Source organism: Littorina saxatilis, linkage group LG1, assembly GCF_037325665.1.
Source record: "Littorina saxatilis isolate snail1 linkage group LG1, US_GU_Lsax_2.0, whole genome shotgun sequence".
In the NCBI taxonomy this organism is placed as follows: Eukaryota; Metazoa; Mollusca; class Gastropoda; order Littorinimorpha; family Littorinidae; genus Littorina; species Littorina saxatilis.
This window is the reverse complement of record NC_090245.1, coordinates 56,020,438-56,043,349: the sequence shown is the minus strand read 5'-3', so window position 1 is coordinate 56,043,349 and position 22,912 is coordinate 56,020,438. Positions and strand designations below refer to the sequence as shown.

Here is a 22,912-nt window from a genome sequence, read left to right as displayed (position 1 = left end):
TACTAAATGTCTTAACATAGAGGGGGGAATCAAGACGAGGGTCTTGGTGTATGTGCGTGCGTGTGTGTGTCTGTCTGTGTGTGTGTGTGTGTCTGTGTGTCTGTCTGTGTGTCTGTCTGTGTGTGTGTGTGTGTAGAACGATTCAGACTAAACTACTGGACCGATCTTTATGAAATTTGACATGAGACTTCCTGGGAATGATATTCCAGGACGTTTTTTTTTAATTTTTTTTTATAAACGTCTTTTATGGCGTCATATCCGGCTTTTTTTGTACAAGTTGAGGCTGCACTGTCACACCCTCATTTTTCAATCAAATTGATTGAAATTTTGGCCAAGCAATCTTCGACGAAGGCCGGACTTCCGTATTGCATTTCAGTTTGGTGGCTTAAAAATTAATTAATGACTTTGGTCATTAAAAACCTGAAAATTGTAAAAAAATAAATAAATTATAAAACGATCCAAATTTACGTTCATCTTATTCTTCATCCTTTTCTGATTCCAAAAACATATAAATATGTTATATTTGGATTAAAAACAAGCTCTGAAAATTAAAAATATAAAAATTATGATCAAAATTAAATTTCCGAAATCGTTTTAAAAACTATTTCATCTTATTCCTTGTCGGTTCCTGATTCCAAAAACATATAGATATGATATGTTTGGATTAAAAACACGCTCAGAAAGTTAAAACGAAGAGAGGTACAGTAAAGCGTGCTATGAAGCACAGCGCAACCGTTACCGCGCCAAACAGGCTCGTCACTTTCACTGCCTTTTGCACTAGCGGCGGACTACGTTCAGTTTCATTCTGTGAGTTCCACAGCTTGACAAAATGTAGTAATTTCGCCTTACGCGACTTGTTTTTTCTTGTGGCTGTTTGATCAATTCATAGCAAGCATTGACTGAAATAAACAATTTATATATCCAGCACAACATGCAATTCATTGACTTTTGACCCTAACCTTTTAACACTTCCCAAAAGAAATCTTTGGTGGACATTGCATCGACGCTGTTCATTTTGAATGAACATTTTTCTTGTTTACTTTGCGGTTATTTTTCAACTGATCGGTTTTCTGCGTGCGGAATAGGGTGGTGGAAGGGGGTCTTCAAGGCAGTGGGGAAAGGCCAGAACTGTCTTCACAGAAAATTCACAAGCGCTCTTATTATTGCCCAATCGGTTAACTCATATATGCTTTTATTTATTTGTATGTGCACCTGATTGTACATGTATGCGCCTATATTTGCTTTTCTTTTCTTATTCAAATGCCCCTGGTTTTGTGTGTGTGTGTGTATATATATGTGTTGTTTTTTTTTCTTTTTTCGGCAATTTTTTTTCGTCAAATTAAGAAGCAACCACGTTGTTGATATTACAAAAAGTCACTCTTGGTAATGTTCGATTGGTTAAAGACAGCACACACCGTATATTGATCTGGAAGCGCCCTTGGTCTACCCTAAAATTTCTCCAACAGATGTACACGCAAGGTTAGGTGCTAAACTAGCTTTGGGTACCACGTGAACATATCAGGTAGCATCGCAAAAAACACAAACATTTATTTATATAATAGCTGATCATTGCTTTTTTAATAGTATGTGTCATGCGGAGGAAAGAAAACCTGACGCTAAAACAGCTGGCTTGAAAAATGCAACTCGATCAATCTCGGGTTTGATTACCAACACCAAACACTATGTGTGTAATTGTTATCACACACACAAACAAGAGATAGTAGTACTCAAAAGATTTCGTTTATATATATTCACACACAAATGTCATGCAAAATGCCAACTAAAAAGTATATGAGACCAAGAAGGTAAAAATTAAAGGATAAAAACACACACAAAAGATCGAGGAATTAAGTTAAAACCAGCCATAGTGACATAGAAGAGGCTGGAGAGGACAGAAATGGACAGAAGGGGGGGGGGGGGGGGGTAAGGGAATGAGGTGGGGGGAGAGATAGGGGGCCGTACCTTCTGATAGAGGATCAATGGTGTGGATCATCAGCTGCAGGACACCGTGACGATAGCGACCAGCACCCGCATGCAGGATGGGCAAACTGCCCAACCGTTCTCTCCGGTGGGGAGGATGAGACTGAAACACACGCATACATACACATACACTTACAAATCATATTCGTTACATCCGCAGTACTTTTTCTCTGTTCTATCGTCTGTCTTCTTTTTCTCTGCTTTGTTTATCTGCCTGAAGAAGACCCTTTTGGATCTCGTATGCGTGATTTTTGTTGTTCAACATTTTATCAAGCCTGGCTATATGTTTGGTGTGTGGGTTGTGGGTATGCGCGCGGGTGTGCGTGCGTGCGTGCGTGCGTGCGTGCGTGCGTGCATGCGCGCGTGTGTGTGTGTGTGTGTGTGTGTGTGTGGATATATGTGCGTGTGTGTGTGTTTAGTTTTGTTCTTCAGTCAGTAAAGACTTTTAGTTATATTTGGAACTTGTTTCTGATATTTTTTTCGTTTTACAAATAAAAACAAAAGTGATGTCTGCGAGCGTGAACTTTCACCTTCATCTAATGAATTACCTTAGCATTCAAAAACTTTAAAGGCAATGCACGCAGCAGTTACTGGAATGTAACGTATTTCGCTACAACCCAACAAAATAAATCCCCCCAAAATATGAGTATAAGTGAGAATGAAATGAACCGTCTTGCAGTAAAGATCTACACAAAAACGCGCATGTCGAATCTTTTTTCTAGTAGGCCTAGTCTACATAACAACTTATTTCAAACAAACAACTGTCAATTTAGAATATACATGCCACCCTGTATTTCATTAATAAAATCTTGTTTAAACCAATTTAGAATTTGTTTTCTCATTTTCTACGCGTTCTCGCTGCTTCTACCAAACTGGGTTTCTAAGTTTAATTCCTCATTTGTAACGCATTTGTGGCAAGTTGGTCATTAACAAAGTCTTCTGTATATTCGGGCTGACTTCAACAACTTTGGTTCAAATTTCAAAGTCCTCATTTGTCACGCATTATTCGCAAGTGGATGAGTCCAGTTTGCAACAAGAAAACTTGTTTTTGTCAAACCGATGTCACTTAATTTCAGCGCACTGCATCGGTTCAGAGCATCGTTATTTCCGAGGAACTCAATCGAAGCAGCTGTAAAGGGATGAATGGCGCTAATTTGCAGTTCTGTGCTCGCAGTAATGCTGAAGGTATAATTTAACCGCCAGTGCCCTGACCGACTGCTGTTTTCTGCCAGAGACTCTGATTGACTTCAACACGCTTATTGATTGGACGCCACCAGTGGAAAGACGGATCTGTCGACTTGGCCAATCCCTTGGAAGGAATTTGTACCTGTAGCCAGATTTGTAAGTATACAATTATTAGCGCACGGCGCTCTAAAAAATGAAATCCAATTTAGATTATTTAAGATGGAAAGAAAGATTGTAACGCATTAAAAGAGAATCAGCAGAAAAACTGCAACGGCGAGGGTAAAGTTCTAATATCCGACATTGCGAATGACATTTGGAAAAGGTCAAACAATCTTAAAGTTCAGCTCAGTTCGGTGGGTTTCATTCAACTCAAGATGGCGTTCAGTTCACTTCCGTTTAATTTAGATGGCGTCAGGAAGGTTCATTAAGCCTTTTACAAGTGTTCAAGTAAACGCTACATATTTGTATAAAACATTCAATAGGCTGAATTTGATGTTAGATTAAAGTGTAAACTGTAATGTACTTAAAATTATGTTTTGCATTATAGCCTGTTGTGTTTGATGGTATGAATGCACATATTCTACGTATATATTTGTCTTCTTGTTCACACCCGTTTATACAGGGGCTATGGCTTTTATTAAGGAATAAAATCGTCCATCGATCCAATAACGCTCTGTGGACATACTGCTTGACCGGGGAAGGCCTTGGCATTTCGTCTTTCAAATGTAAAACATTGATTACCTGCCACTCCCTCTGTCTACACGCCCCTTTCTGACAGACGCTCGACTGGACTATGCCTTTAATTATCCTCTCGTCATCTTGCCTGAGGCCTCAGAAAATCCCCGACATTGTTTTCTGTAAGTCACACCCTGCCAGTGATCATTGGTTTTTCGTGCATGTCTGTGTGTCTTTGTGCTTATTTCCTTTTCTGCTGTATGCCCTTGGCAAGAGTTCCATAGAAATTACCTACACGAACAGGTTGTCTTTTATTGGCTGCGCCTTTTATTGAGCTGTCCGTTGCTGCCAGTCCATTTTATGGCGTTTGCAGTCAGATCTTTACACTCTGCATGTTACTAATATGGCGTCAGCAGCAACCTTGCTACCGTATTTCTTTTTGAAAGTAACGTGCACATCTCGACTTTGTTGGCAGCTTAGAAGTGGATGCCTATTTTGAAGACGGCATTTGGGGTTTAAAGTCAAAATACGAAGAAAATGTGTTATTTGAGCCATTCGTCACAATGTCAGCGGGTCGTTGCACAATCAAGAGGTTAGCCTATATTCCACTCGTGACCAACAGACCAGGAATACAACGGGGGACACGAAGACCTCGTGCTCAAAATAATACTGAGTTCAGTTCGACTTTAGTGCGTCATTGACAAACGACGACGCCTGGTATAAACCCTACGCACTATCAAATAGGCTTCTTCTGTCTAACTGGCTATAACATCAAATTGCAGCTGTTTCTTCACTTTCCCATGCGGCTTTAAGCGCAAAACTTTTTTTCATTCTCAATGCGCTTATTGTGGGCCAAAGTGTTTGCTTGAACAAACCTCTTGTACCTGGTCTAGCATAATCGGACAACTTTATGTCCCTCGGAACAGGACTGTGAATTCTGCAGATTGGTTCACAAATAAACCCAGCCTTCTAAACACACACAATCTGGTGTAGCGTGCATAGATTTCTGTTCTTGAGAAAACTCAGTGCCATACTTGGGTCCAAGTGCATGGAGTTGACAAAAAAAATCGTTCCTAAAATTTAGCGGTTGATGCATTTAAAACAAAAAAACTATGTATATTTTCGGGGAACTTATTTTTGTTAAACTGTGGACAAAAATTGGAAGCAAGTCAATCGCCCTTTCAGAACAGCTGCTATCATAAAACATCACCGTATCACGTCTGTCATTTCCTAAGTCTTAATAGTACAGCCAGCGGCAGATGAGCCAACAAACAGAGAGAGATAGGAAATGAAAGGCAGGCAAGTTCTATGAACTGCGAAGAGAAGACAGTCGAGCATGCTGTGAATATATGACAGTAAAATGCTACCGGCCAGACAGTCTCTAATGACACGGCATCCGAGACAGAGAGAAAGACAATACAGATGAAGAGCAACCGGTCACTGACCTCTCCAATGAGTTGGCTACGACTATACACTTGTTTGACCCAGACAAACACACTCACACACGCACACACACACACACACACACGCACACACACACACACACACACACACACACACACACACACACGCACACACACACACACACACACACAAACGCACGCACACACGCACACACACCAGCGCAGCATGCACGCACGGATTCACGCTACGAAGCAAACACACACACACACACACACACACACACACACACACACACACACACGCACACACACCACAAACACAAACACACACACACACACACAAACACACACACACACACACGCACACACACAAACACACATATAAATAAACACACACACACATAAATAAACACACACACACACACACATACTCCCCCCCAAACAAACACACATACACACACCCTCACCCGCCACCACTCCCCCCCCCCCCCCAAGACACTGACCTCCGTGACACTGACCTCCTCTATGAGCTGGTCCGTGCTCTGCACCTTGTTGACCGTCTTTGGCCGTCGGATGCACGCCTTCACCTTGGCCTCCGCGATGTGGTTGACCTTCATAAAGAGCACGTAGCTAATGTAACACAGGAAGAGAATAAAGGCCTCCCACCAGTAGATCAAATCGTCCCCGAAGAAGTAGATGAGCAGCACCAGCGAGACGCTGTAGCAGAAGACGTCCCTGAACAAAGGCCACCAAGTCAAGTGCAGCAGCTCCTTGCTGAAGAGCGCGCACATGCCTATGACGAAGAGGATGTTGAAGACGGCGGAGCCGACGATGGTGCTGATGCCCACGTCGTTCTTGGCGATGAAGACGCCGATGATGGAGGTGAAGAGTTCCGGGGCGCTGCCCCCTGCCGCCATGAAGGTGGCTCCGGCCACGTCCTCCGAGATGGCCAGCCTCTCCGTGATGACGGTGAGCGCCGGCACGAAGAACTCGTCACACACCACGGCCAGCGCCACGAACATGTAGATCATGCCGAACACGTGCAGGATGACCGCCCCTTGCCGCCGCTGCTTCAGCGAGAAGACCTCCGGGGGGTAGTTGCTGTTGTTGGACAGGAGGTGGCGGTGCTGGTAGTGTACAGCCTGCGAGTCCACTGCATACGCCGCCTCCCCATCCTCAAAGGAAGGGCCAGGGAGGCTGTTGTAGTCCCAGAACACAGACCCCAGGTAGGCCAGCAGGAAGAGGTTGACGATGATCAGCAAGCGAACACCTCGAGTCCTTTTGGACATCAGAGCCCGTACAGATAGCAGCTTCATGGTGATTCAACTCTGAGCTCCGACCCACTCAGAAATACACCCAGAAAGGCTCAATCTCTCCTCCGCCCGCTCTGTGATACGAGGCAAAGACTCAACCCTTTCGTTGATCACTCTTGGTTACATAACCAAGACTGGATCCTTTGCGCTGCGCGACACAAGACGAAGGCACGTTTCTTTGCTCCACACACTCAGGGCGGTCCACAGCAAGGTATGGTGCGCCTCCCAGGTCAGCAGTGTGAGGCCACCACTGCTCTCCACCTTGTCAGGAATGTCCCCAGGGTGTCGCTCTGGCGTTGTCTTATAATTGACTCCAGTACAGTTTCAGCGAAGGTCGTCTCACCGTGACGGATCATGTTGTCTGACCCGACGTGTCTGCCAGCGGACACATCCGGCACTGCGAGCAACAACTCGCATGAGGCACGTGTGTTCTGCTCATGGTGTCAAAGTTAGTCAAGGTCACCGTGTGAAGGTCAAGGTCATTGACAGCGGTGTCAGGTCGGATGATGAGGTATCAGTCAAGCTCTGTGTGACACTGCGGCAGGTACGGGAGCTGTTACGACACACAAAAAAACATTCATTAGATATTCAGAACACTTTAAAGTACTAGCAGCTTTCTTTTAGACACAAATAATAACAGAAAATTATTTCCTTCACAGGTTTCTTAATCAGGTGCGGGCATTCGTTTTACTGGCCACTCGAACATATTGACCCAAAGTTACCTTCTTTGAACGTGGGTATTCCCGTGTACCGTTAATTAAGGTAAATAGGCATGGGTCAATACAATCAAGTCAACTGCAATACCACCGTCCTCTCTCGATTAAGGCGCAGCTGGGGACAAAGATACCACGGACAATCTTGGCTTTTTAATGCAAAAGTGGTGCAGATATATTAAGCAGACACGGACTAATTTTCGGGCCAGAGTATGAAGGCTACACTTAATGAAGGAACATGACTGTGGCAGCGGCAGGTATGTGTGTACATCATCACAGGACTTAGGCACCGTGAACAAATACATAGCAGCAGCACCAAAACAGTACCAAGATACTTTACTCAAGACATCACAAAAGGGAAGCGCTGCGTTATGGCTGCTAGCTTCTTTTTTTCTTCTTCTTTTTTTGTACTGAAAAAGCACCCCCAAGCTCCCATCAAGACTATTTCTTGTCTCGGTCTCTATGTCTGTCTGTTTGTCTGTCTAACCGTCAGTCCGTCTGTTTCAAGTGAAATCTGTTGTAAATACTAGTACACTTTGAATGTATGGTGATTCTAGGACTCCTTTCAGATAGAACAAAATCTACACCTAAATAATAAACAAAAGTGAAATCAATATAGCACGCCTTTCAAAAGCTGCACCCAAAGAATTAACACGAATAAAATAAATAAACCACGCTTTCCATATATAGGAACTCTACCAAGCTGATCATTCATCAATTTACAAAAGATCAAAAGCTGAAACGAAGTAAGAAGATGAGTAAGAAGTCTCCACGCTGTGCCAGAGGATTGACGAGGATTTGCATGTAAATCATCATCATCCAAATAACAAAAACAAGAACGTCAACAACTACCGGAATTTCCGCATCACACTGGAATAGTAAAATATCGGCCGTCATTGGGGTTGCGCTCGATCGATACATATGTCGACTTGCCTGACGGCGGCTCCGGGTCATTTTCGTGATTTGCCGAATGAATCACGCTACATCAACGAAAATGTGTCACCTAATTCACTACTGCCACTCTCCGCTCTCTCCCACCTTCTTCGATTGAGTAAAACATTTGCATGCACGCCTGTGTGCAGTTTCACCAAGGCTTGATTTCCTGTGATACGGTTATGCTCTTGATTCTAATCATAAAGAGAAAGGAAGAGAGAGAAGTAGATTTTATTCAGCATACACAGAGAGGGAGGGAGAGAGAGAGAGAGACAGAGAGAGAAACAGACAGACAGACAGACAGACAAACAGACATAGTACATACATACAGTGAAAGAGACAGCACGAGAGCTCATGTTTAGTTTTAAGTTCCAGACGAATTAGTATCAATGCAAAGGTAAAACAATTTGTACTAAACAACAATTATAGATATTGTCAGATGTGACGAGTTAACAACAGTATTATGATAGACAACACAGCTAACATGTATTACAAAGATACATGTACTTTAACTTAAATAGCTGCTAAGTCAGGAAAGCAATCTTGTAAACTACGACAGATATGCCTCGGTTTTTTCATGGCGTAAGATCATTCTATCACTCGTTGGTTCATCCTATATTAACAGCCTGGCTGCTTTTTATACACCGTGGGATTTTTGTTTAATTATGTTGTGATTGACACCTATGTCAATGTGCAAACTTAATTCAGGAAACAATTACCACGGCTTCCTCTTAAAGTACATAATTATTATTTCGATGTATCAGAAAACACATGAAACCTGCCGTATAATTAAGTCAATATGTATGCCGAATCTGTGTGTGTGTGTGTGTGTGTGTGTGTGTGTGTGTGTGTGTGTGTGTGTGTGTGTGTGTGTGTGTGTGTGTGTGTGTGTGTGTGTGTGTGTGTGAATGTGTCTATTTTTCTGTCTGTCTATGAGAGAGAGAGACACACACACACACACACACACACACACACACACACAAACACACACACACACAAGCACAAGCGCACACACACACACACATACACACACACACGCACAGAGACAGAGACACACACAGGGAGAGACCGATATACCGAGTTGTGGGTGTGAGTGGGAGTTTTACCCGCGTTCAGTCAATTAGATTAAAACATGCATGCTCTCAAAGGACCTGTCACAGTAGGTGACCTTTTCATTAAGCTCTTCAGAAGGTTAAGGATTGGTCTTAATTGCTTTCTTTTCCATTTCTATTGCAATCTGCTCTCACTGTCCAAATCAGCTTACGTCGCAATGACTTGTTTTCCAATGTCATGTTGATAATAATATCTGCAGCCATCTTTGGTGGACACACTTATTTTGAGAACTAACTTTTGAATAAAACTGTAGTACATCGCTCCTCCACCCCACAGAGGTAAACAATAAATCGAGATTAAAAGAGCACCGACCATACGCAATAAAATATGTTCCTCCCAAAAGCCGTGATAAAAGCATTTCAATGTAGGCTACAAGTGTAAAGTTAAATGCATTAATTAAACAATTTGTAAGTTTTCGAAAATGCACATTTCAACGTGCGTGTATGTGTGTCTGTGTGTGTGTGTGTGTGTGAGAGTGTGAGTGTGTGTGTGTGTGTGTTTGTGGCGTGCGTGCGTGTGTGTGTGTGTGCGTGTGCGCGCGTGAACGAACATCCTATTGTAGCTCGATGATAGTATCCCAAATTACACACGATGAAGTGTATAAAACAACAGGACAAGAAAACAAAATAGTCTCCATTGATTGAAATATCACCACCAGCAACAAAAACAACAACCCAAAATTGCGACAACAGCGACAGCATTGAAAACAAGCAAGCCTCACCACAGTCCCCGCACCTACAAGCCCAGCCAGGCGCGGGAAACAAGCCTGTTATTACTTACTTACACGAACCGTTGCTATGGCAACTCCAGCCACACACAGCTGACGACAAGAAACACAGGGCGGACATCATTCTTCATCCTCTCCTCAAGAGGAAATCCTCTCTCTCTCTCTCTTCTCTCTCTCGCTCTCCCTCTTCTCTCTCTCTCTCTCTCTTCTCTCTCTCTCGCTCTCTCTCTCTCTCTCTCTCTCTCTCTCTCTCTTTCATCCTCTCCTCAAGAGGAAATCCTCTCTCTCGCTCTCTCTCTCTCTCTCTCTCTTCTCTCTCTCTCGCTCTCTCTCTCTCTCTCTCTCTCTCTCTCTCTCTCTCTCTCTCTGTGTGTGTTTAATAACTAAAACATCAATTTTCGTCAGCTGCTCTTTCAGTGTCCACACTATATAATATATATATATCTTTCCTTTTACTCTAAATCCGTGCAACAAAAACATAGTAAAGAATGGGAGAATTCTTGCGTAGAATTTCTTCCTCATAAAACGACAAGTGTAACAAAATCCCTGCACACTCCATTTCATCACTTTTGGACAGGGACATAGATATAGCAGATTTACTTTATTGCGCTTCAGTGAAGGACTGGAACGTAGAAGCTTTCCTTGGTGAACCGACACGACCAACAACATGTCGCCATACTCTCTCTGGGACAATATTCAACATTCCTTTGATTTTCACTTCCCTTTGTTTATCAGATCTCTCTGGGGCCATTTCGTAACTACGTCTTCTAGCACGGGACGCAGACATGGCAGATTTCTGCTTTACTTTGTCTCGCTTCAGTGAAGAATTGGAGAATACTTACGTAGGAGTTTTCCCTTGGCAAACCGACACGCGTAACGACATCATGCCACACTCGCTCTGGGACCATTTCGTCACTGTAAGACCAGGATTTAGGGCTGATTTCTACTGTATCGTATGTCGCATTTCTCAGTAAACCGACATCAAGCCACACTCTCTCTGGGGTCATTTTCGTAACTCCCAGACCGGAACACAGACAGCGGGAAGGCACATTTCTGCTTTACTGTGGCATTCTTTGGCTTCAGTGCTCGTGTCAGACTCATGCGGAACGGGCGGCTCGGTCCTGATTTGCGCGACAAACAGAATAAAACTTTTTAAATCGATTTATTTTAAATCGCAGATTAAACTCTCTCGTTGCCTTTAATTATTCATGGGCGAACAAGGACAGGTTTTTACCTTCCCCAAACTGTTAGCAAGACCGCGATGACTGAAGCAGCCCAAGACATCGGCACTCAGCTCCTGTCAGATAAAGACAGCACTTCACTTGCTGTGTAGAGCTGTGTTGGAAAATGTTGTGTCATGATATGATGATATCGCCCAGATGGGCGCAGTGGCGTGGTGGTAAGACATCGGCCTCCTAATCGGGAGGTCGTGAGTTCGAATCCCGGTCGCTGCCGCCTGGTGGGTTAAGAGTGGAGATTTTTCCGATCTCCCATGTCAATTATGTGCAGACCTGCTAGTGACTTGACTGACTATTAGAGTTTAACGTCCTCTTAGACCAACTGGTCTATATTGGGACAGGTTTTGGTAATACGCTGAAGATATGGTGTGATACTTTGATTCCAACCAGCCCGCTGTGGCTGTCTTCTTCGACAAACCAGCATTGGGTTGGTCTCGTCAAAGTATCAAAAATACGATCATGATAATCAGAGACGAGAGATGATGCATGCGTGTCTTCGTGTTTTCCAAGCCTTGAGACTTTCGCTGTGAACGTGGGATCTTTTTCGTGCGCATGTGTGCATACGGGGGTGTTCAGACACCGAAGAGAGTCTGCACAAAGTTGACTCCGAGAAATAAATCTCTCGCCGAACGTGGGGATCGAACCCACGCTGATAGCAACCAACTGGCTCCAAAGCCAGCGCGCTACCATGATTTTTACGATCTCCCAGGTCAACTTATGTGCAGACCTGCTAGTGACATAACGCCCTTCGTGTGTAAACGCAAGCACAAGACCAAGTGCGCACGGAAAAGATCCTGTAATCCATGTCAGAGTTCGGTGGGTTATAGAAACACGAAAATACCCAGCATGCCTCCCCCGAAATCGGCGTATGCTGAATAAATGGTGGGGTAAAAACGGCCATACACGTACAAATCCACTCGTGCTAAAAACATGAGTGAACGTGGGAGTCTAAGCCCATGCCATGAACGTGTTAGTTATAAAGATTCATCGAGGGTAATTAGCGAGCGCAATTTTTGTTTCTATAATGACGTTTGTCTCGGTGACTTTGGCATCATAAGTAGTGGAAAAACAGGTCCCTGCCAGACTTGCTTGACATGACCTCATTTACATGATATACACACACGTGTGATTCACACGTGTGATTTGAACGATTATTATCTTACGGGTGTCTCTCTCACGTATGTAGGATAAAGACATATATGAGACATGAATTCTCAACAGACTTATTACAAAGAACAAAGACAAAGGGTGCCTCCTGCTTACGTTACAATATTCCTCTGATTCTCATTTTGTTCTCTTGAACTCTTATCAGCTGAGCAGTACCAGCATCATTCTTCACTGATTTTTAAAATCAAAGACTGATCCGGATCTGCCAACATCAGACCTTGGTAGTGACGTAAAAGAATCACAGTCTTTATTGACGGCGCCTGCCATGTTCCAAACTGAGACATCTTCAAACGTAAGAATCTTCTCTCTCTAAAAGAATACGGTCCTTCTGACACACAAGCCAGTCAAATCAAGCCTTACAGACAGTAAAAACGTATGATATAATCCCTAACACGCGATTCTAGCGCCTCGTGACACCGTCATCACGTGAAATGACTTTGGACAACCTTCGAACGGGACTACAACCTCGCGCTGAACCCGGTATGCGTGGTGTCGGTCCTGGTAACACGTAATTCTGGTACCTAATGGTTCGTAGTACCTCCGCTGGCCACAGGTAATGGCACAGTCCTTCCCGTGAACAACATTTTGTCTCACCATATCAAATATGGCCATTCTTTAGTTCTTTCTTTCTTTATTTTTTAACGCAGTATACGGCCATCCATCCATTTACATGCCAAACAATCAATACCCTGGGCGCTCTCTGTGCAGCTAGAGATTTTGTTTCTTATGAATTAATTTCTTAACGGACACTAATGTTCTTTTATGAAATGTATTCACCAATAACTTCTCGCTCTGCACACCAAGCACTCGTGTTGTTGATTGTTGGTACGTGACCAAGTGGATGGATGGTCGTGTTCAAGACGTGTTAAAGTCTGGCCAAATCGGAGACGGTCAGTGATTCGAATTGTTTTCTCGGGAAGGACTGTGCCTTTAACAATGAAACGTTTCACATGATTCACAAAGCATCGACTGTCTGAAATCTGTTACGCAAGTTATGATAAGAAAGTATCGATTGTTTGAAATAGTTCACCCAAGTTATATATATATAATAGCAAAGTATCACCTGTCTGAAATCTGTTACGCAATTTATGATAACAAAGTATCGACTGTCTGAAATCTGTTACGCAAGTTATAATAAGAAAGTATCAATTGTCTGAAATATTTTACCGAAGTTATAATAACAAAGTATCTACTGTCTAAAATCTGTTACGCAATTTACCACAACAAAGTATCGACTGTCGATTGTAATCTCTTGTCAATATTTGCATCATGCTCAGCTAATGAATTTCGTTGAGGCTTCGTCGACCAATATTTCTGGTGATAGACCATCCTTCACACCCCCCCCCCCCCAGACACACCACCACCGCCACCATTCCCACCCCCATCCAAATGCACAAGAATCTGTTCTACGACCTGGAGGCCCTCAAAAACAGCTTTGGATTTCGTGCCCTCTAGAGGAAACTATCGAGGAAGAAGAAGAACAATAAGCTCCGATACCAGTGGGACTTAAATCCCCCGTAAGCCCTTCGTTATCCAGGTCGTTTGCACAGATCAACAATGAACGCATTCACATTGCTGTCGACGACGGACTAGGGCTTGTTATGATAAGAAAGAGCCTACTGGCTCTATGATATTAGTCGTTTGCTCAGTGCCAGGATATGTACCCATATAGTCAACACCGGACAGTCTCAAGACAATGGTTGTGCTGATTATGACATACTGCTTGGTAAGTAAAAAAAAGTCTTCTGCCTGTGTGACAAACATTTGTTTGCACAGTGCTGTTACATGCACCCATATAGTCGACGGCTGAATGACGACCGTGGTAGAGCTGGTTATGACATACTTCTTGATAAGAAAGGGACTTTCTACCTCTATGACAGAAGTTGCTAGCACAGTGCCTGTACATGCATGCAACCATATAGTCAACCTTCGACTGACTTGTTGGGCTGGTTATGACATACGTCTTGGTAAAAGAGAGCCTATACTGTCTCTATGCCACACGTCGCTTGCACAAATAACTGGTACAAGCACCCATAAAGTCGACGGCTGTATGACGACAGTTGTTAAGCTGGTTATGAAATACGCCAGCCTTCTGTCAGAAAGAGCCTCTTGCCAAGAGCTGTAATAGATACGTCGCTTGCACACATAAAACCGGTACATACGTATAGTGGAAGGCCGATGACGACAGTGGTTGAGATGGTCATGGAATACGCCAGTCTTCGCCAGAAAGAGACTACAGCCTCTATGAAATACATTCGCTTGCACAGATAACCGGTATACTCACTCACATACAATACATGGCGGGAGAGAGTCGTCCAACTGGCTATGTGCATCTTACCTATTGCCTGCATGACACACGAGGCCGCTTGCAAAGACCTCCAGCGTGCTCACTCACAAAGTCGACGACGAACAGACAACACAAGGTTCTTTGACACGGTGACCTGACTGCATAGGCCCTACATCTTGGTTTAAAAAAGGCAACTGCATGTAGTATCATCACAATAGAAGAACAGTAGAATATCTTTGTTAGTGTGACATAGAGAAAGATGACACGAAGAGGGGTATGACCCATTGAGGAAGTGCTGTGTCCCACACTGTGACTATCTCCGTGTTCCTATGACGTGCAGAGACCTAGGAGGGCGGCTGATAACAGGCCATCTCGGGACGGGATTGGAGTGAGGTTATCACGCCTCTATCCGCCACGCATTCCTCCCGACATACTGGACCCTCGCTCCCTATCGCGTCGAGGACCGCTGACACAGTACTCATCGAAAGCAGTTCAGTTGTAGTCAGCAACAAACAAATAACATAGAAAGCAGCTGAGCAGAGATATTCTGAAACTGGAAAAATCCGAAGAAAGCAGCTCAGTTTTCGACGGCACTATAATATATTATACAAAGCAGCATTTTTAGAAACAAATAAACGAATGCTTACAGAAAGCAACTCGGCTAAGTCACTTTCAGAAAAATCGCCTCCAATAACATAGCCTTGGCCAACACAATTAAAAGAAAGCCGCTAAGTTTGAGACAGTCTTACACTAACAAAATGTACAGAAAGCAGCTAAGTTTGGCATTAAACACAAAGGCGTTTGGACTGTATCAAACAAACAACAACCAGAGGAAGCATTTCGATTAATAGAGAGCTTCAAGCGGCACTCACAGACAGAAGCACCATTGAAATAGCTGCAGAGCAACTCCTTTGAAAAAATCGTAGACAAAAGGAGCAGCTCCACTGAGAAAGCTAGAAGGCGGCTCGGTCCAGACACCCGCAGATAACAACTCGTGTTGTGAAACCTCGATGGAACGTCTTAAACAATTTATTTAAAACGATCCTTACTCAAACAGCAATGAAGGAACGCATTCACTCACTCACGAACGCACACACACACACACACACACACACACACGCACACACGCAGACACACACACACACACACGCACACACAACACACACACACACACACACACACACACACACACACACACACACACACACACACACACACACACACAAACACACACACGCTGGTGATTGGATAGTCAAAAGCTCACAGGTATCATAAACTGTAGATAAGACACTTAGAATCTAAGAGAAACACAAGAGAGAAACAGTAACAACTACGATAAGATACGATCGTATAAGAAACACAGCCACAGCACCCAAAATAGGATAAGAAAAAATCCGGCAGAGGACTGCGATTTCACAACAAGCAAAAAGCAGAATTCGGCAACTTGCAGGCAAAATGGAAACACAAAACGGTTCACAGGCCCCAGGCAAAAGTCTAATTATTTTTTTCATGAATAATATATAGCATAGTCGAGATCAGAGGACACGATGTCTCAGGGGCGGACGAGGGGGGGGTTTCAGGGGTTTCCGGAAACCCCCCCCAGCCAAAATTTTTTTTTTTAAATGGTGTTTTTTTGGGGTATTAATCAGTGACAAAATCTGCTGCCTGAAACTGGTAATGATCATCCTCAAAATGCACCAGATTGCACCATTTTGCATCCTTTTTTACAAAATTTTCCGGGGGGGCATGCCCCCGGACCCCCCTAGCAAGCTAGGCGCTTTGCGCCGTCGGCTCGGCGCTTCGCGCCTTCACACCCATATCTTCACAATATACTTTTGGAAACCCCCCCCATAAAATGAACTGATCCGCCCCTGTGTCTCGTTTGGAATGAACAAGAGGAAACATACAAAGGTTTGCATGGCAGACAGGAATAGAGGTCCACACATGGCGAAGATGAACAGAGGACCGCGGAGTTGACAGAAACAATAAATGGTTGTTTGGGTTTGCGCGGTTAGGAAGGGTCACTAGAAAAACAGATTTCCGAGATTGGTAGAAACAAAAATAGTTCAAATGCTTTATAGGTCAGACGTTTACAGGAATAGAGAGAACAGAAATTTGCGCTGGTTAAAACAAATTGTGAGGTTGAAATGGTTTTTATTCTGAGCAAAGTTTATACGGTTAATCGAAACTGAAAAAAACTTCAAAGGGGTTTCATGAACAGAGTTCTATGATACCCAGGCAAGGGAAGAAAGGTTTTAGTCGCCATGCGACACGGAATAAGGTTTGCAACACCAAGGGAATCGAATGCAGGTTTGTACACTGAGAGAGAAATAAAACTTGAATGCACAGAGAAACAAAAGTTTACATGACAACAAGAAAAAACTCTGACTGAAGTTTGACAGAGCAAAGATGAGGAACAAACAAAGGTTTATATGGTAATTGACAGCAAACATCGGGTTTGCAAGTTCAAGAGAAACAGAAAGATAAAATATCAAAAAGTACCACACAAAAGTGTACACGATCATTGACGATGAAACAAGCTTCACATACCCAAGAGAAGCAAACAGAGCCTGGAAAAGAGGAAATTGAAGGGAAAAAATGACACCGCAAACAGAAAACAAGAAAAGATAAAAGATTTCATGAGGCCCAACGAAGGACTGTATTGCCGACAGGGACAGAGTGTCACAGGACAAAGCTTGGAACAAACAATAGACTACAGAGGAACAAACAGAGGCCCACGGAGCATTATAGAGATCAAATACAATCATCTTTTCACAGACAAAGCATCCTCTCCCTATTCTTGTCGGTCCGTGTTTGTTACACAACGAAATAATAGCGTTCTCTACTCATACATAAAATCGGTGTAAAAAAAATAAACACGTCCTGGACAATGTCGACCTACATTAACTGCAGCCCCAGCGACATCACCACCACCACCAGCAGCAACAACCGAGGCAGGGAGAGCGGTCATGTCAACTACGCTTTCCGCCTGTTACGTCAACGATGAAGATACTAGCTGTATAAGGCTTACATCGATCTGTGAGGGTGACTCCACTAAGCTTTGCCGGAAGGACACTGGCCTTAAAGGTGGCCGCCTACTAGAAACCACTCGGCCCTTTCGGGCGGTGAGAGAGGTCAAGAGGGGGGAGTTAGGGTCATCAATACAAAAGTAAGTCAAGTCGCATACTTTGTCTCTCTCTCTCTCTCTCTCTCTCTCTCTCTCTCTCTCTCTCTCTCTCTCTCTCTCTCTCTCTCTCTCTCTCTCTCTCTCTCTCTCTCTCTCTCTCTCTCTATGTGAAAAGTGCATTAACTAAATATTTAGGTTCGGTGTTTCGGATCTCGCTGTACACAGATGTAGGTATAGTGTACGGAGTGAGGAAGATTTGTTGTGTCGTCTGTGTAAATTGGCTGAAGAAAATGAAATACACTTTATGTTTTGCTGTCCTGCACTACGTGACCTAAGAGTATTATTGATAAAGCCAAAATATTATAATCATCCATGTATGTACCGATATACTTTGCTTATGTCTACTGGAAATGTCATTCAAATATCCAAATTAGCACAATACATTTATCAGGGAATGAAAAGATTAATCACTGCGACATGATTTATGTACACATGTATTACTGTTTGATGTGTACAAATTTGGGTCATTTATGAAACACAATGTTTTACTATGATTATGTTGTATATGGGCGCATACCCTTCAGAAGGGGCTCTGGCCTAAAACTGAATAAACTTTCGTATTCGTATTCGTATTCGTATTCTCTCTCTCTCTCTCTCTCTCTCTCTCTCTCTCTCTCTCTCTCTCTCTCTCTCTCTCTCTCTCTCTCTCTCTCTCTCCCTCCATCCTCTCTCTCTCTCTCCCTCCATCCTCTCTCTCTCTCCCTCCATCCTCTCTCTCTCTCTCTCTCTCTCTCTCTCTCTCTCTCTCTCTCATGCCCACATCTTATCCCACATTAATGACGCATCAACTCTTTGGGATGGCGTCTATCCTTGAAAATAAAGTTCCATCATCATCATCTCTCTCTCTCTCTCTCTCTCTCTCTCTCTCTCTCTCTCTCTCTCTCTCTCTCTCTCTCTCTCTCTCTCTCTCTCTCTCTCTCTCTCTCTCTCTCTCTCTCTCTACTCCCTTCTAATTTTCTCTCTCTCTCTCTACTCCCCTCTCATTCTCTCCCTTTCTCACCCTTCGGTCTGTAATTCTATCAAGTCCCGTCTGACAAACCGGATACAGTATGTCTCTCCAAATTGTAACATTTTGCACACTTCCTCGGTTAAAAGTCGGGTGTCTCAAGGGCATTTATTGTATATAGGGCCACTTCACTTCTGTATGTACGTGAATGATTTGCCTTTGAATGTGTCAGATGGCAATTTCAGACTGACGAGAGGTCTTTACGGGCGATTCGTCTATTCTCACAAGTAATTATTCATTAGAATCGAGTTCCTACCTCCATGAATGCCACTTCCGTCGGAAATACAAAATGGTACACTTCTAATACCATGACAAAACGATCAGATAAAACTAAAAGCATTGTTATTAGCACGAGACAAAAGCATCAGATAAAATGTAATCGTCACAACTGCATTTCGGGACAACTTGCACACAGCAAGTCAATGCCCATCGCATTCTTTGCCGTAACTGTTGATCAAAAAATGAAATGGCAAAATCTCGCAAACAGGCTATGCAAAATAAAGTATAGAAGAATTCAAGTCTATTCTCTCAACTCAAACATTGTAATAAGTCTGAAACACTAAAATTGTTCGTCTGTGATCACATAATCCTTCGTATTAGTTCCACATTGTGGGATGACTGCACAGAACTTTTTTTGATACAACTCAACTATCTGTATCGTCGTGCAGCAAGGCTTATTCTGCATGAGTCGCACATGTCCACAATAGTCAATACTGATGTTAAGAACCTTTTAACTCCTTCTCTAATAATCGTGTGTGTGGTTTTTTTTTTTATAAGGCCTTCTTTCCGACCCTCTACACAGCGGTGAAAGCATTTAAGCAGCAGGCACACTTGTACTTAATAGGATTGTAGCGGATTGCTTCATGAATTCCAGTCTTCCTTGTGTGATTAAATGTGAATTACATTTCTTGCTCGAATCTGCTTATGCCATTTACAGAGAATATGATGTATTATTACTTTTTTCTTGCTATATATAGCTCAAATACTTTAATATTACAGTAATTTCTCTTCTTCAGAGAACATTTCCGCTAAAACAGCGATGGAAAGTTTGTAATTATATAATTATTCTGGTATTGTGATTGCAAAGGGTACATATTGCTGTCAAAAACAATATAAGCTTAAAACGTTTCTCCTTGTGAAACAAAGTTCTCTCTCTCTCTCTCTCTCTCTCTCTCTCTCTCTCTCTCTCTCTCTCTCTCTCTCTCTCTCTCTCTCTCTCTCTCTTGTCTCTATATGTCTCTCTATTTTTCTTAAGCATAAAACAAACACAGACAGCTTCAAAATAAATTATATGTCGCACATAATGCAACTAAACATGTGCTGAATGGTTCATCAATTCATTTAAAATGTATGTGCATGTTAAACAAAATTATAATAATATGCAAATCTAAATTAAGTTATAAATGTTAAAAATTGACACTTGGAAATTGTACTTAAAATGCAGCATGACAATTTATTTTTTAAATTTGTATCTGTATATACAGTTATAATGTATTAAGTTTGATGTGATAGTTCTTTGATTATATTGTTTTCTGTTCTTGTTGACCCTATGGGGTGTTGCAGGTAGCTCTGTTTCCTCCTTGGGGATGAAGCTACCAGGGGAAGGGATTGTGTTGGAGGTGCGGGTAGAGGGGTAGCCCTCCCGGTGCTCCCCCTTGGACCTCCCTAGTCTAGGACCCTGGGTCTTCGCGAGGTGGCCATTGTGGCGTAATCCCTCCGGACTAGCATAACGTTTCCCTATCCCAAGACCGACCGTGCGTGGTCTATGACCACATCCTCTACGAGGTGACCCTATCAACTAGGCAGCGCAAGCCCCTAGGCGAAACACGGCGGATCTAGAGGAGAGAACCTCGATAAAAAATTTGAGCTGCCATGAAGACGGAGCATGTTGGCTGAGGACAGCGGGCAGACCTTCTGTGCCGACACCCATCTACAGGAGAAAACCAGGCATGCACGCATCAAACCCAACATGGCCATACAAACGGATATTCGACGGTATGGTGCTCGTCCCGCGTTTACTGCGGGATTTGCACTCAACACTGGACTGGACATCTAGACGTATGGCCGGGAACGTAGAAGAAGAAGAAGTTGACCCTATATTAGGGCGAGGGCTAAATGTAAAAAAGCAATATTCTTGCTTATCTATTACCCTCGATAATAAAGATTTTGTCTTGTCTTGTCTTGTCTTGTCTTGTCTTGTCTTGTCTTGTCTTGTCTCTCTCTGTGCACGCGTGCTCATGTATGTATGTGTGTTCGTGCGGCCTGTGTGTGTGTGTGTGTGTGTGTGTGTGTGTGTGTGTGTGTGTGTTTCTGTGTCTGTCTGTCTGTCTGTCTGACTGAGTCTAGTGTAGTGTGTGTGTGTGTGTTGAAATTAATTGACCCCGGTGTTACTTTAACAAACAGCGAGCTATTCTCGTGTTGACGAGGTGAGGATTTAACAAGTCGCGTAAGGCGAAATAACAACATTTTAGTCAAGCTGTCGAACTCACAGAATGAAACTGAACGCACTGCTTTTTTCACCAAGACCACATACTCGTAGTTTCGTCAGTCCACCACTCGTGGCAAAGGCAGTGAAATCGACAAGCCATGCAGAATAGTGCGGTAGTGGTCGCGCTGAGCAGGATACCACGCTTTTCTGTATGTCTATTCTGTTTAGCTTACTGAGTTTGTTTTTAATCCAAACATATCATATCTATATGTTTTTGGAATCAGGGACAGACAAGGAATAAGATGAAATTGTTTTTAAGTCGATTTCGGAAAATTAATTTTAATCATAATTTTCATATTTTTAATTTTCAGAGCTTGTTTGTAATCCAAATATAACATATGTGTATGTTTTTGGAATCAGAAAATGAAAAAGAATAAGATGAATTTTTTTTTGGATCGTTTAATAAAAAAATAATTGTAATTACAAGTTTCCGATTTTTAATGACCAAACTCATTCATTAGTTTTTAAGCCACCAAGCTGAAATGCAATACCAATACGCTGACGCCCTATAGAGTCTTAGAGGACAGGGAGGCTGTGGAAACACACAGGGCAAGGGGTAAGGCGTTAGTTTGGCTTGACTTGCAAGGTCATTATGACGGATCCAGATACGCAGACGCCCTATAGAGTCTTAGGGGACAGGGAGTCGTTGGAAACACACAGGGCAAGCGGTAATTTGAACAGATAGAAACACGTAGACTCCGTAGAGTCTGAGGGGACAGGGAGTCCGTGAAAACACACAGGACAAAGCGGTAAGGTAATATTAACAGATAGAGACACGCAGACATTCTATAGGCGTAAGCGTCGTTATTGACGCTATAAAACTACTATATTACGCAAACAAACAAAAAAGTGAAAAAGAGGTACAAACAGACACGCACAGAAACAGAGAGAGAGAGAGAGAGAGAGAGAGAGAGAGAGAGAGAGAGAGAGAGAGAGAGAGAGAGAGAGCGAGCGAGCGAGAGAGAGAGAGAGAGAGAGAGACAGGGAGAGACACAGAGAGACAGAGACAGATAGACAGAGACAGACAGAGACAGACAGAGACAGACAGAGAGAGACAGAGACAGAGACAGAAAGAGGAGACAGACCGACAGACAGACAGACAGACAGGTAGGGACAGCCAGAAACACAGACGGACACACACACACACACACACACACAGACACACACACACACACACACACACACACACACACGGACACACATACACACAGACACAGAGAGAGAGAGAGAGAGAGAGAGAGAGAGAGAGAGAGAGAGAGAGAGAGAGAGAGAGAGAGATCGACACACACAGAGCGAGACAGAGAGAGAGAGAGAGAGACGGACACAGAGAGAAAGAGAGAGAGAGGGGGGGGACAGAGAGAGAGAGAGAGAGAGAGAGAGAGAGAGAGAGAGAGAGAGAGAGAGAGAGAGAGAGAGAGAGAGAGAGAGAGAGAGAGAGAGAGAGAAACACGAAGAAAAAGACATAGAGAGAAACAGAAAGAGGGAGAGAGAAGGTTG

The 22,912-nt window shown here is 43.2% G+C and overlaps 2 protein-coding genes across 6 annotated transcripts in view; one reads left to right on the top strand and one right to left on the bottom strand.

The window, feature by feature from the left end:
* The window catches only part of LOC138974537 (sodium/potassium/calcium exchanger 2-like), a 78,404-nt gene that overhangs the window by 36,038 nt on the left and 19,454 nt on the right, over positions 1 to 22,912 (bottom strand). For 3 of the 5 annotated variants that reach the window (XM_070347255.1, XM_070347275.1, XM_070347260.1), the window contains 2 exons: positions 5,747 to 7,109; positions 1,963 to 2,083 (listed from right to left, as the gene is read on the bottom strand). In XM_070347255.1, the coding sequence (XP_070203356.1) occupies positions 1,963 to 2,083; positions 5,747 to 6,559 (934 nt within the window). In that variant the 5' untranslated portion in view covers positions 6,560 to 7,109. The remainder of the gene's footprint in view (positions 1 to 1,962; positions 2,084 to 5,746; positions 7,110 to 22,912) is intronic. The other 2 variants (XM_070347267.1, XM_070347281.1) reach the window with 1 other exon arrangement.
* Positions 17,625 to 22,912, top strand: part of LOC138979676 (uncharacterized) — a 44,472-nt gene continuing 39,184 nt past the window's right edge. Inside the window, exon 1 of the mRNA XM_070352431.1 lies at positions 17,625 to 17,705. Coding sequence (XP_070208532.1) covers positions 17,625 to 17,705 — 81 coding nt within the window. The remainder of the gene's footprint in view (positions 17,706 to 22,912) is intronic.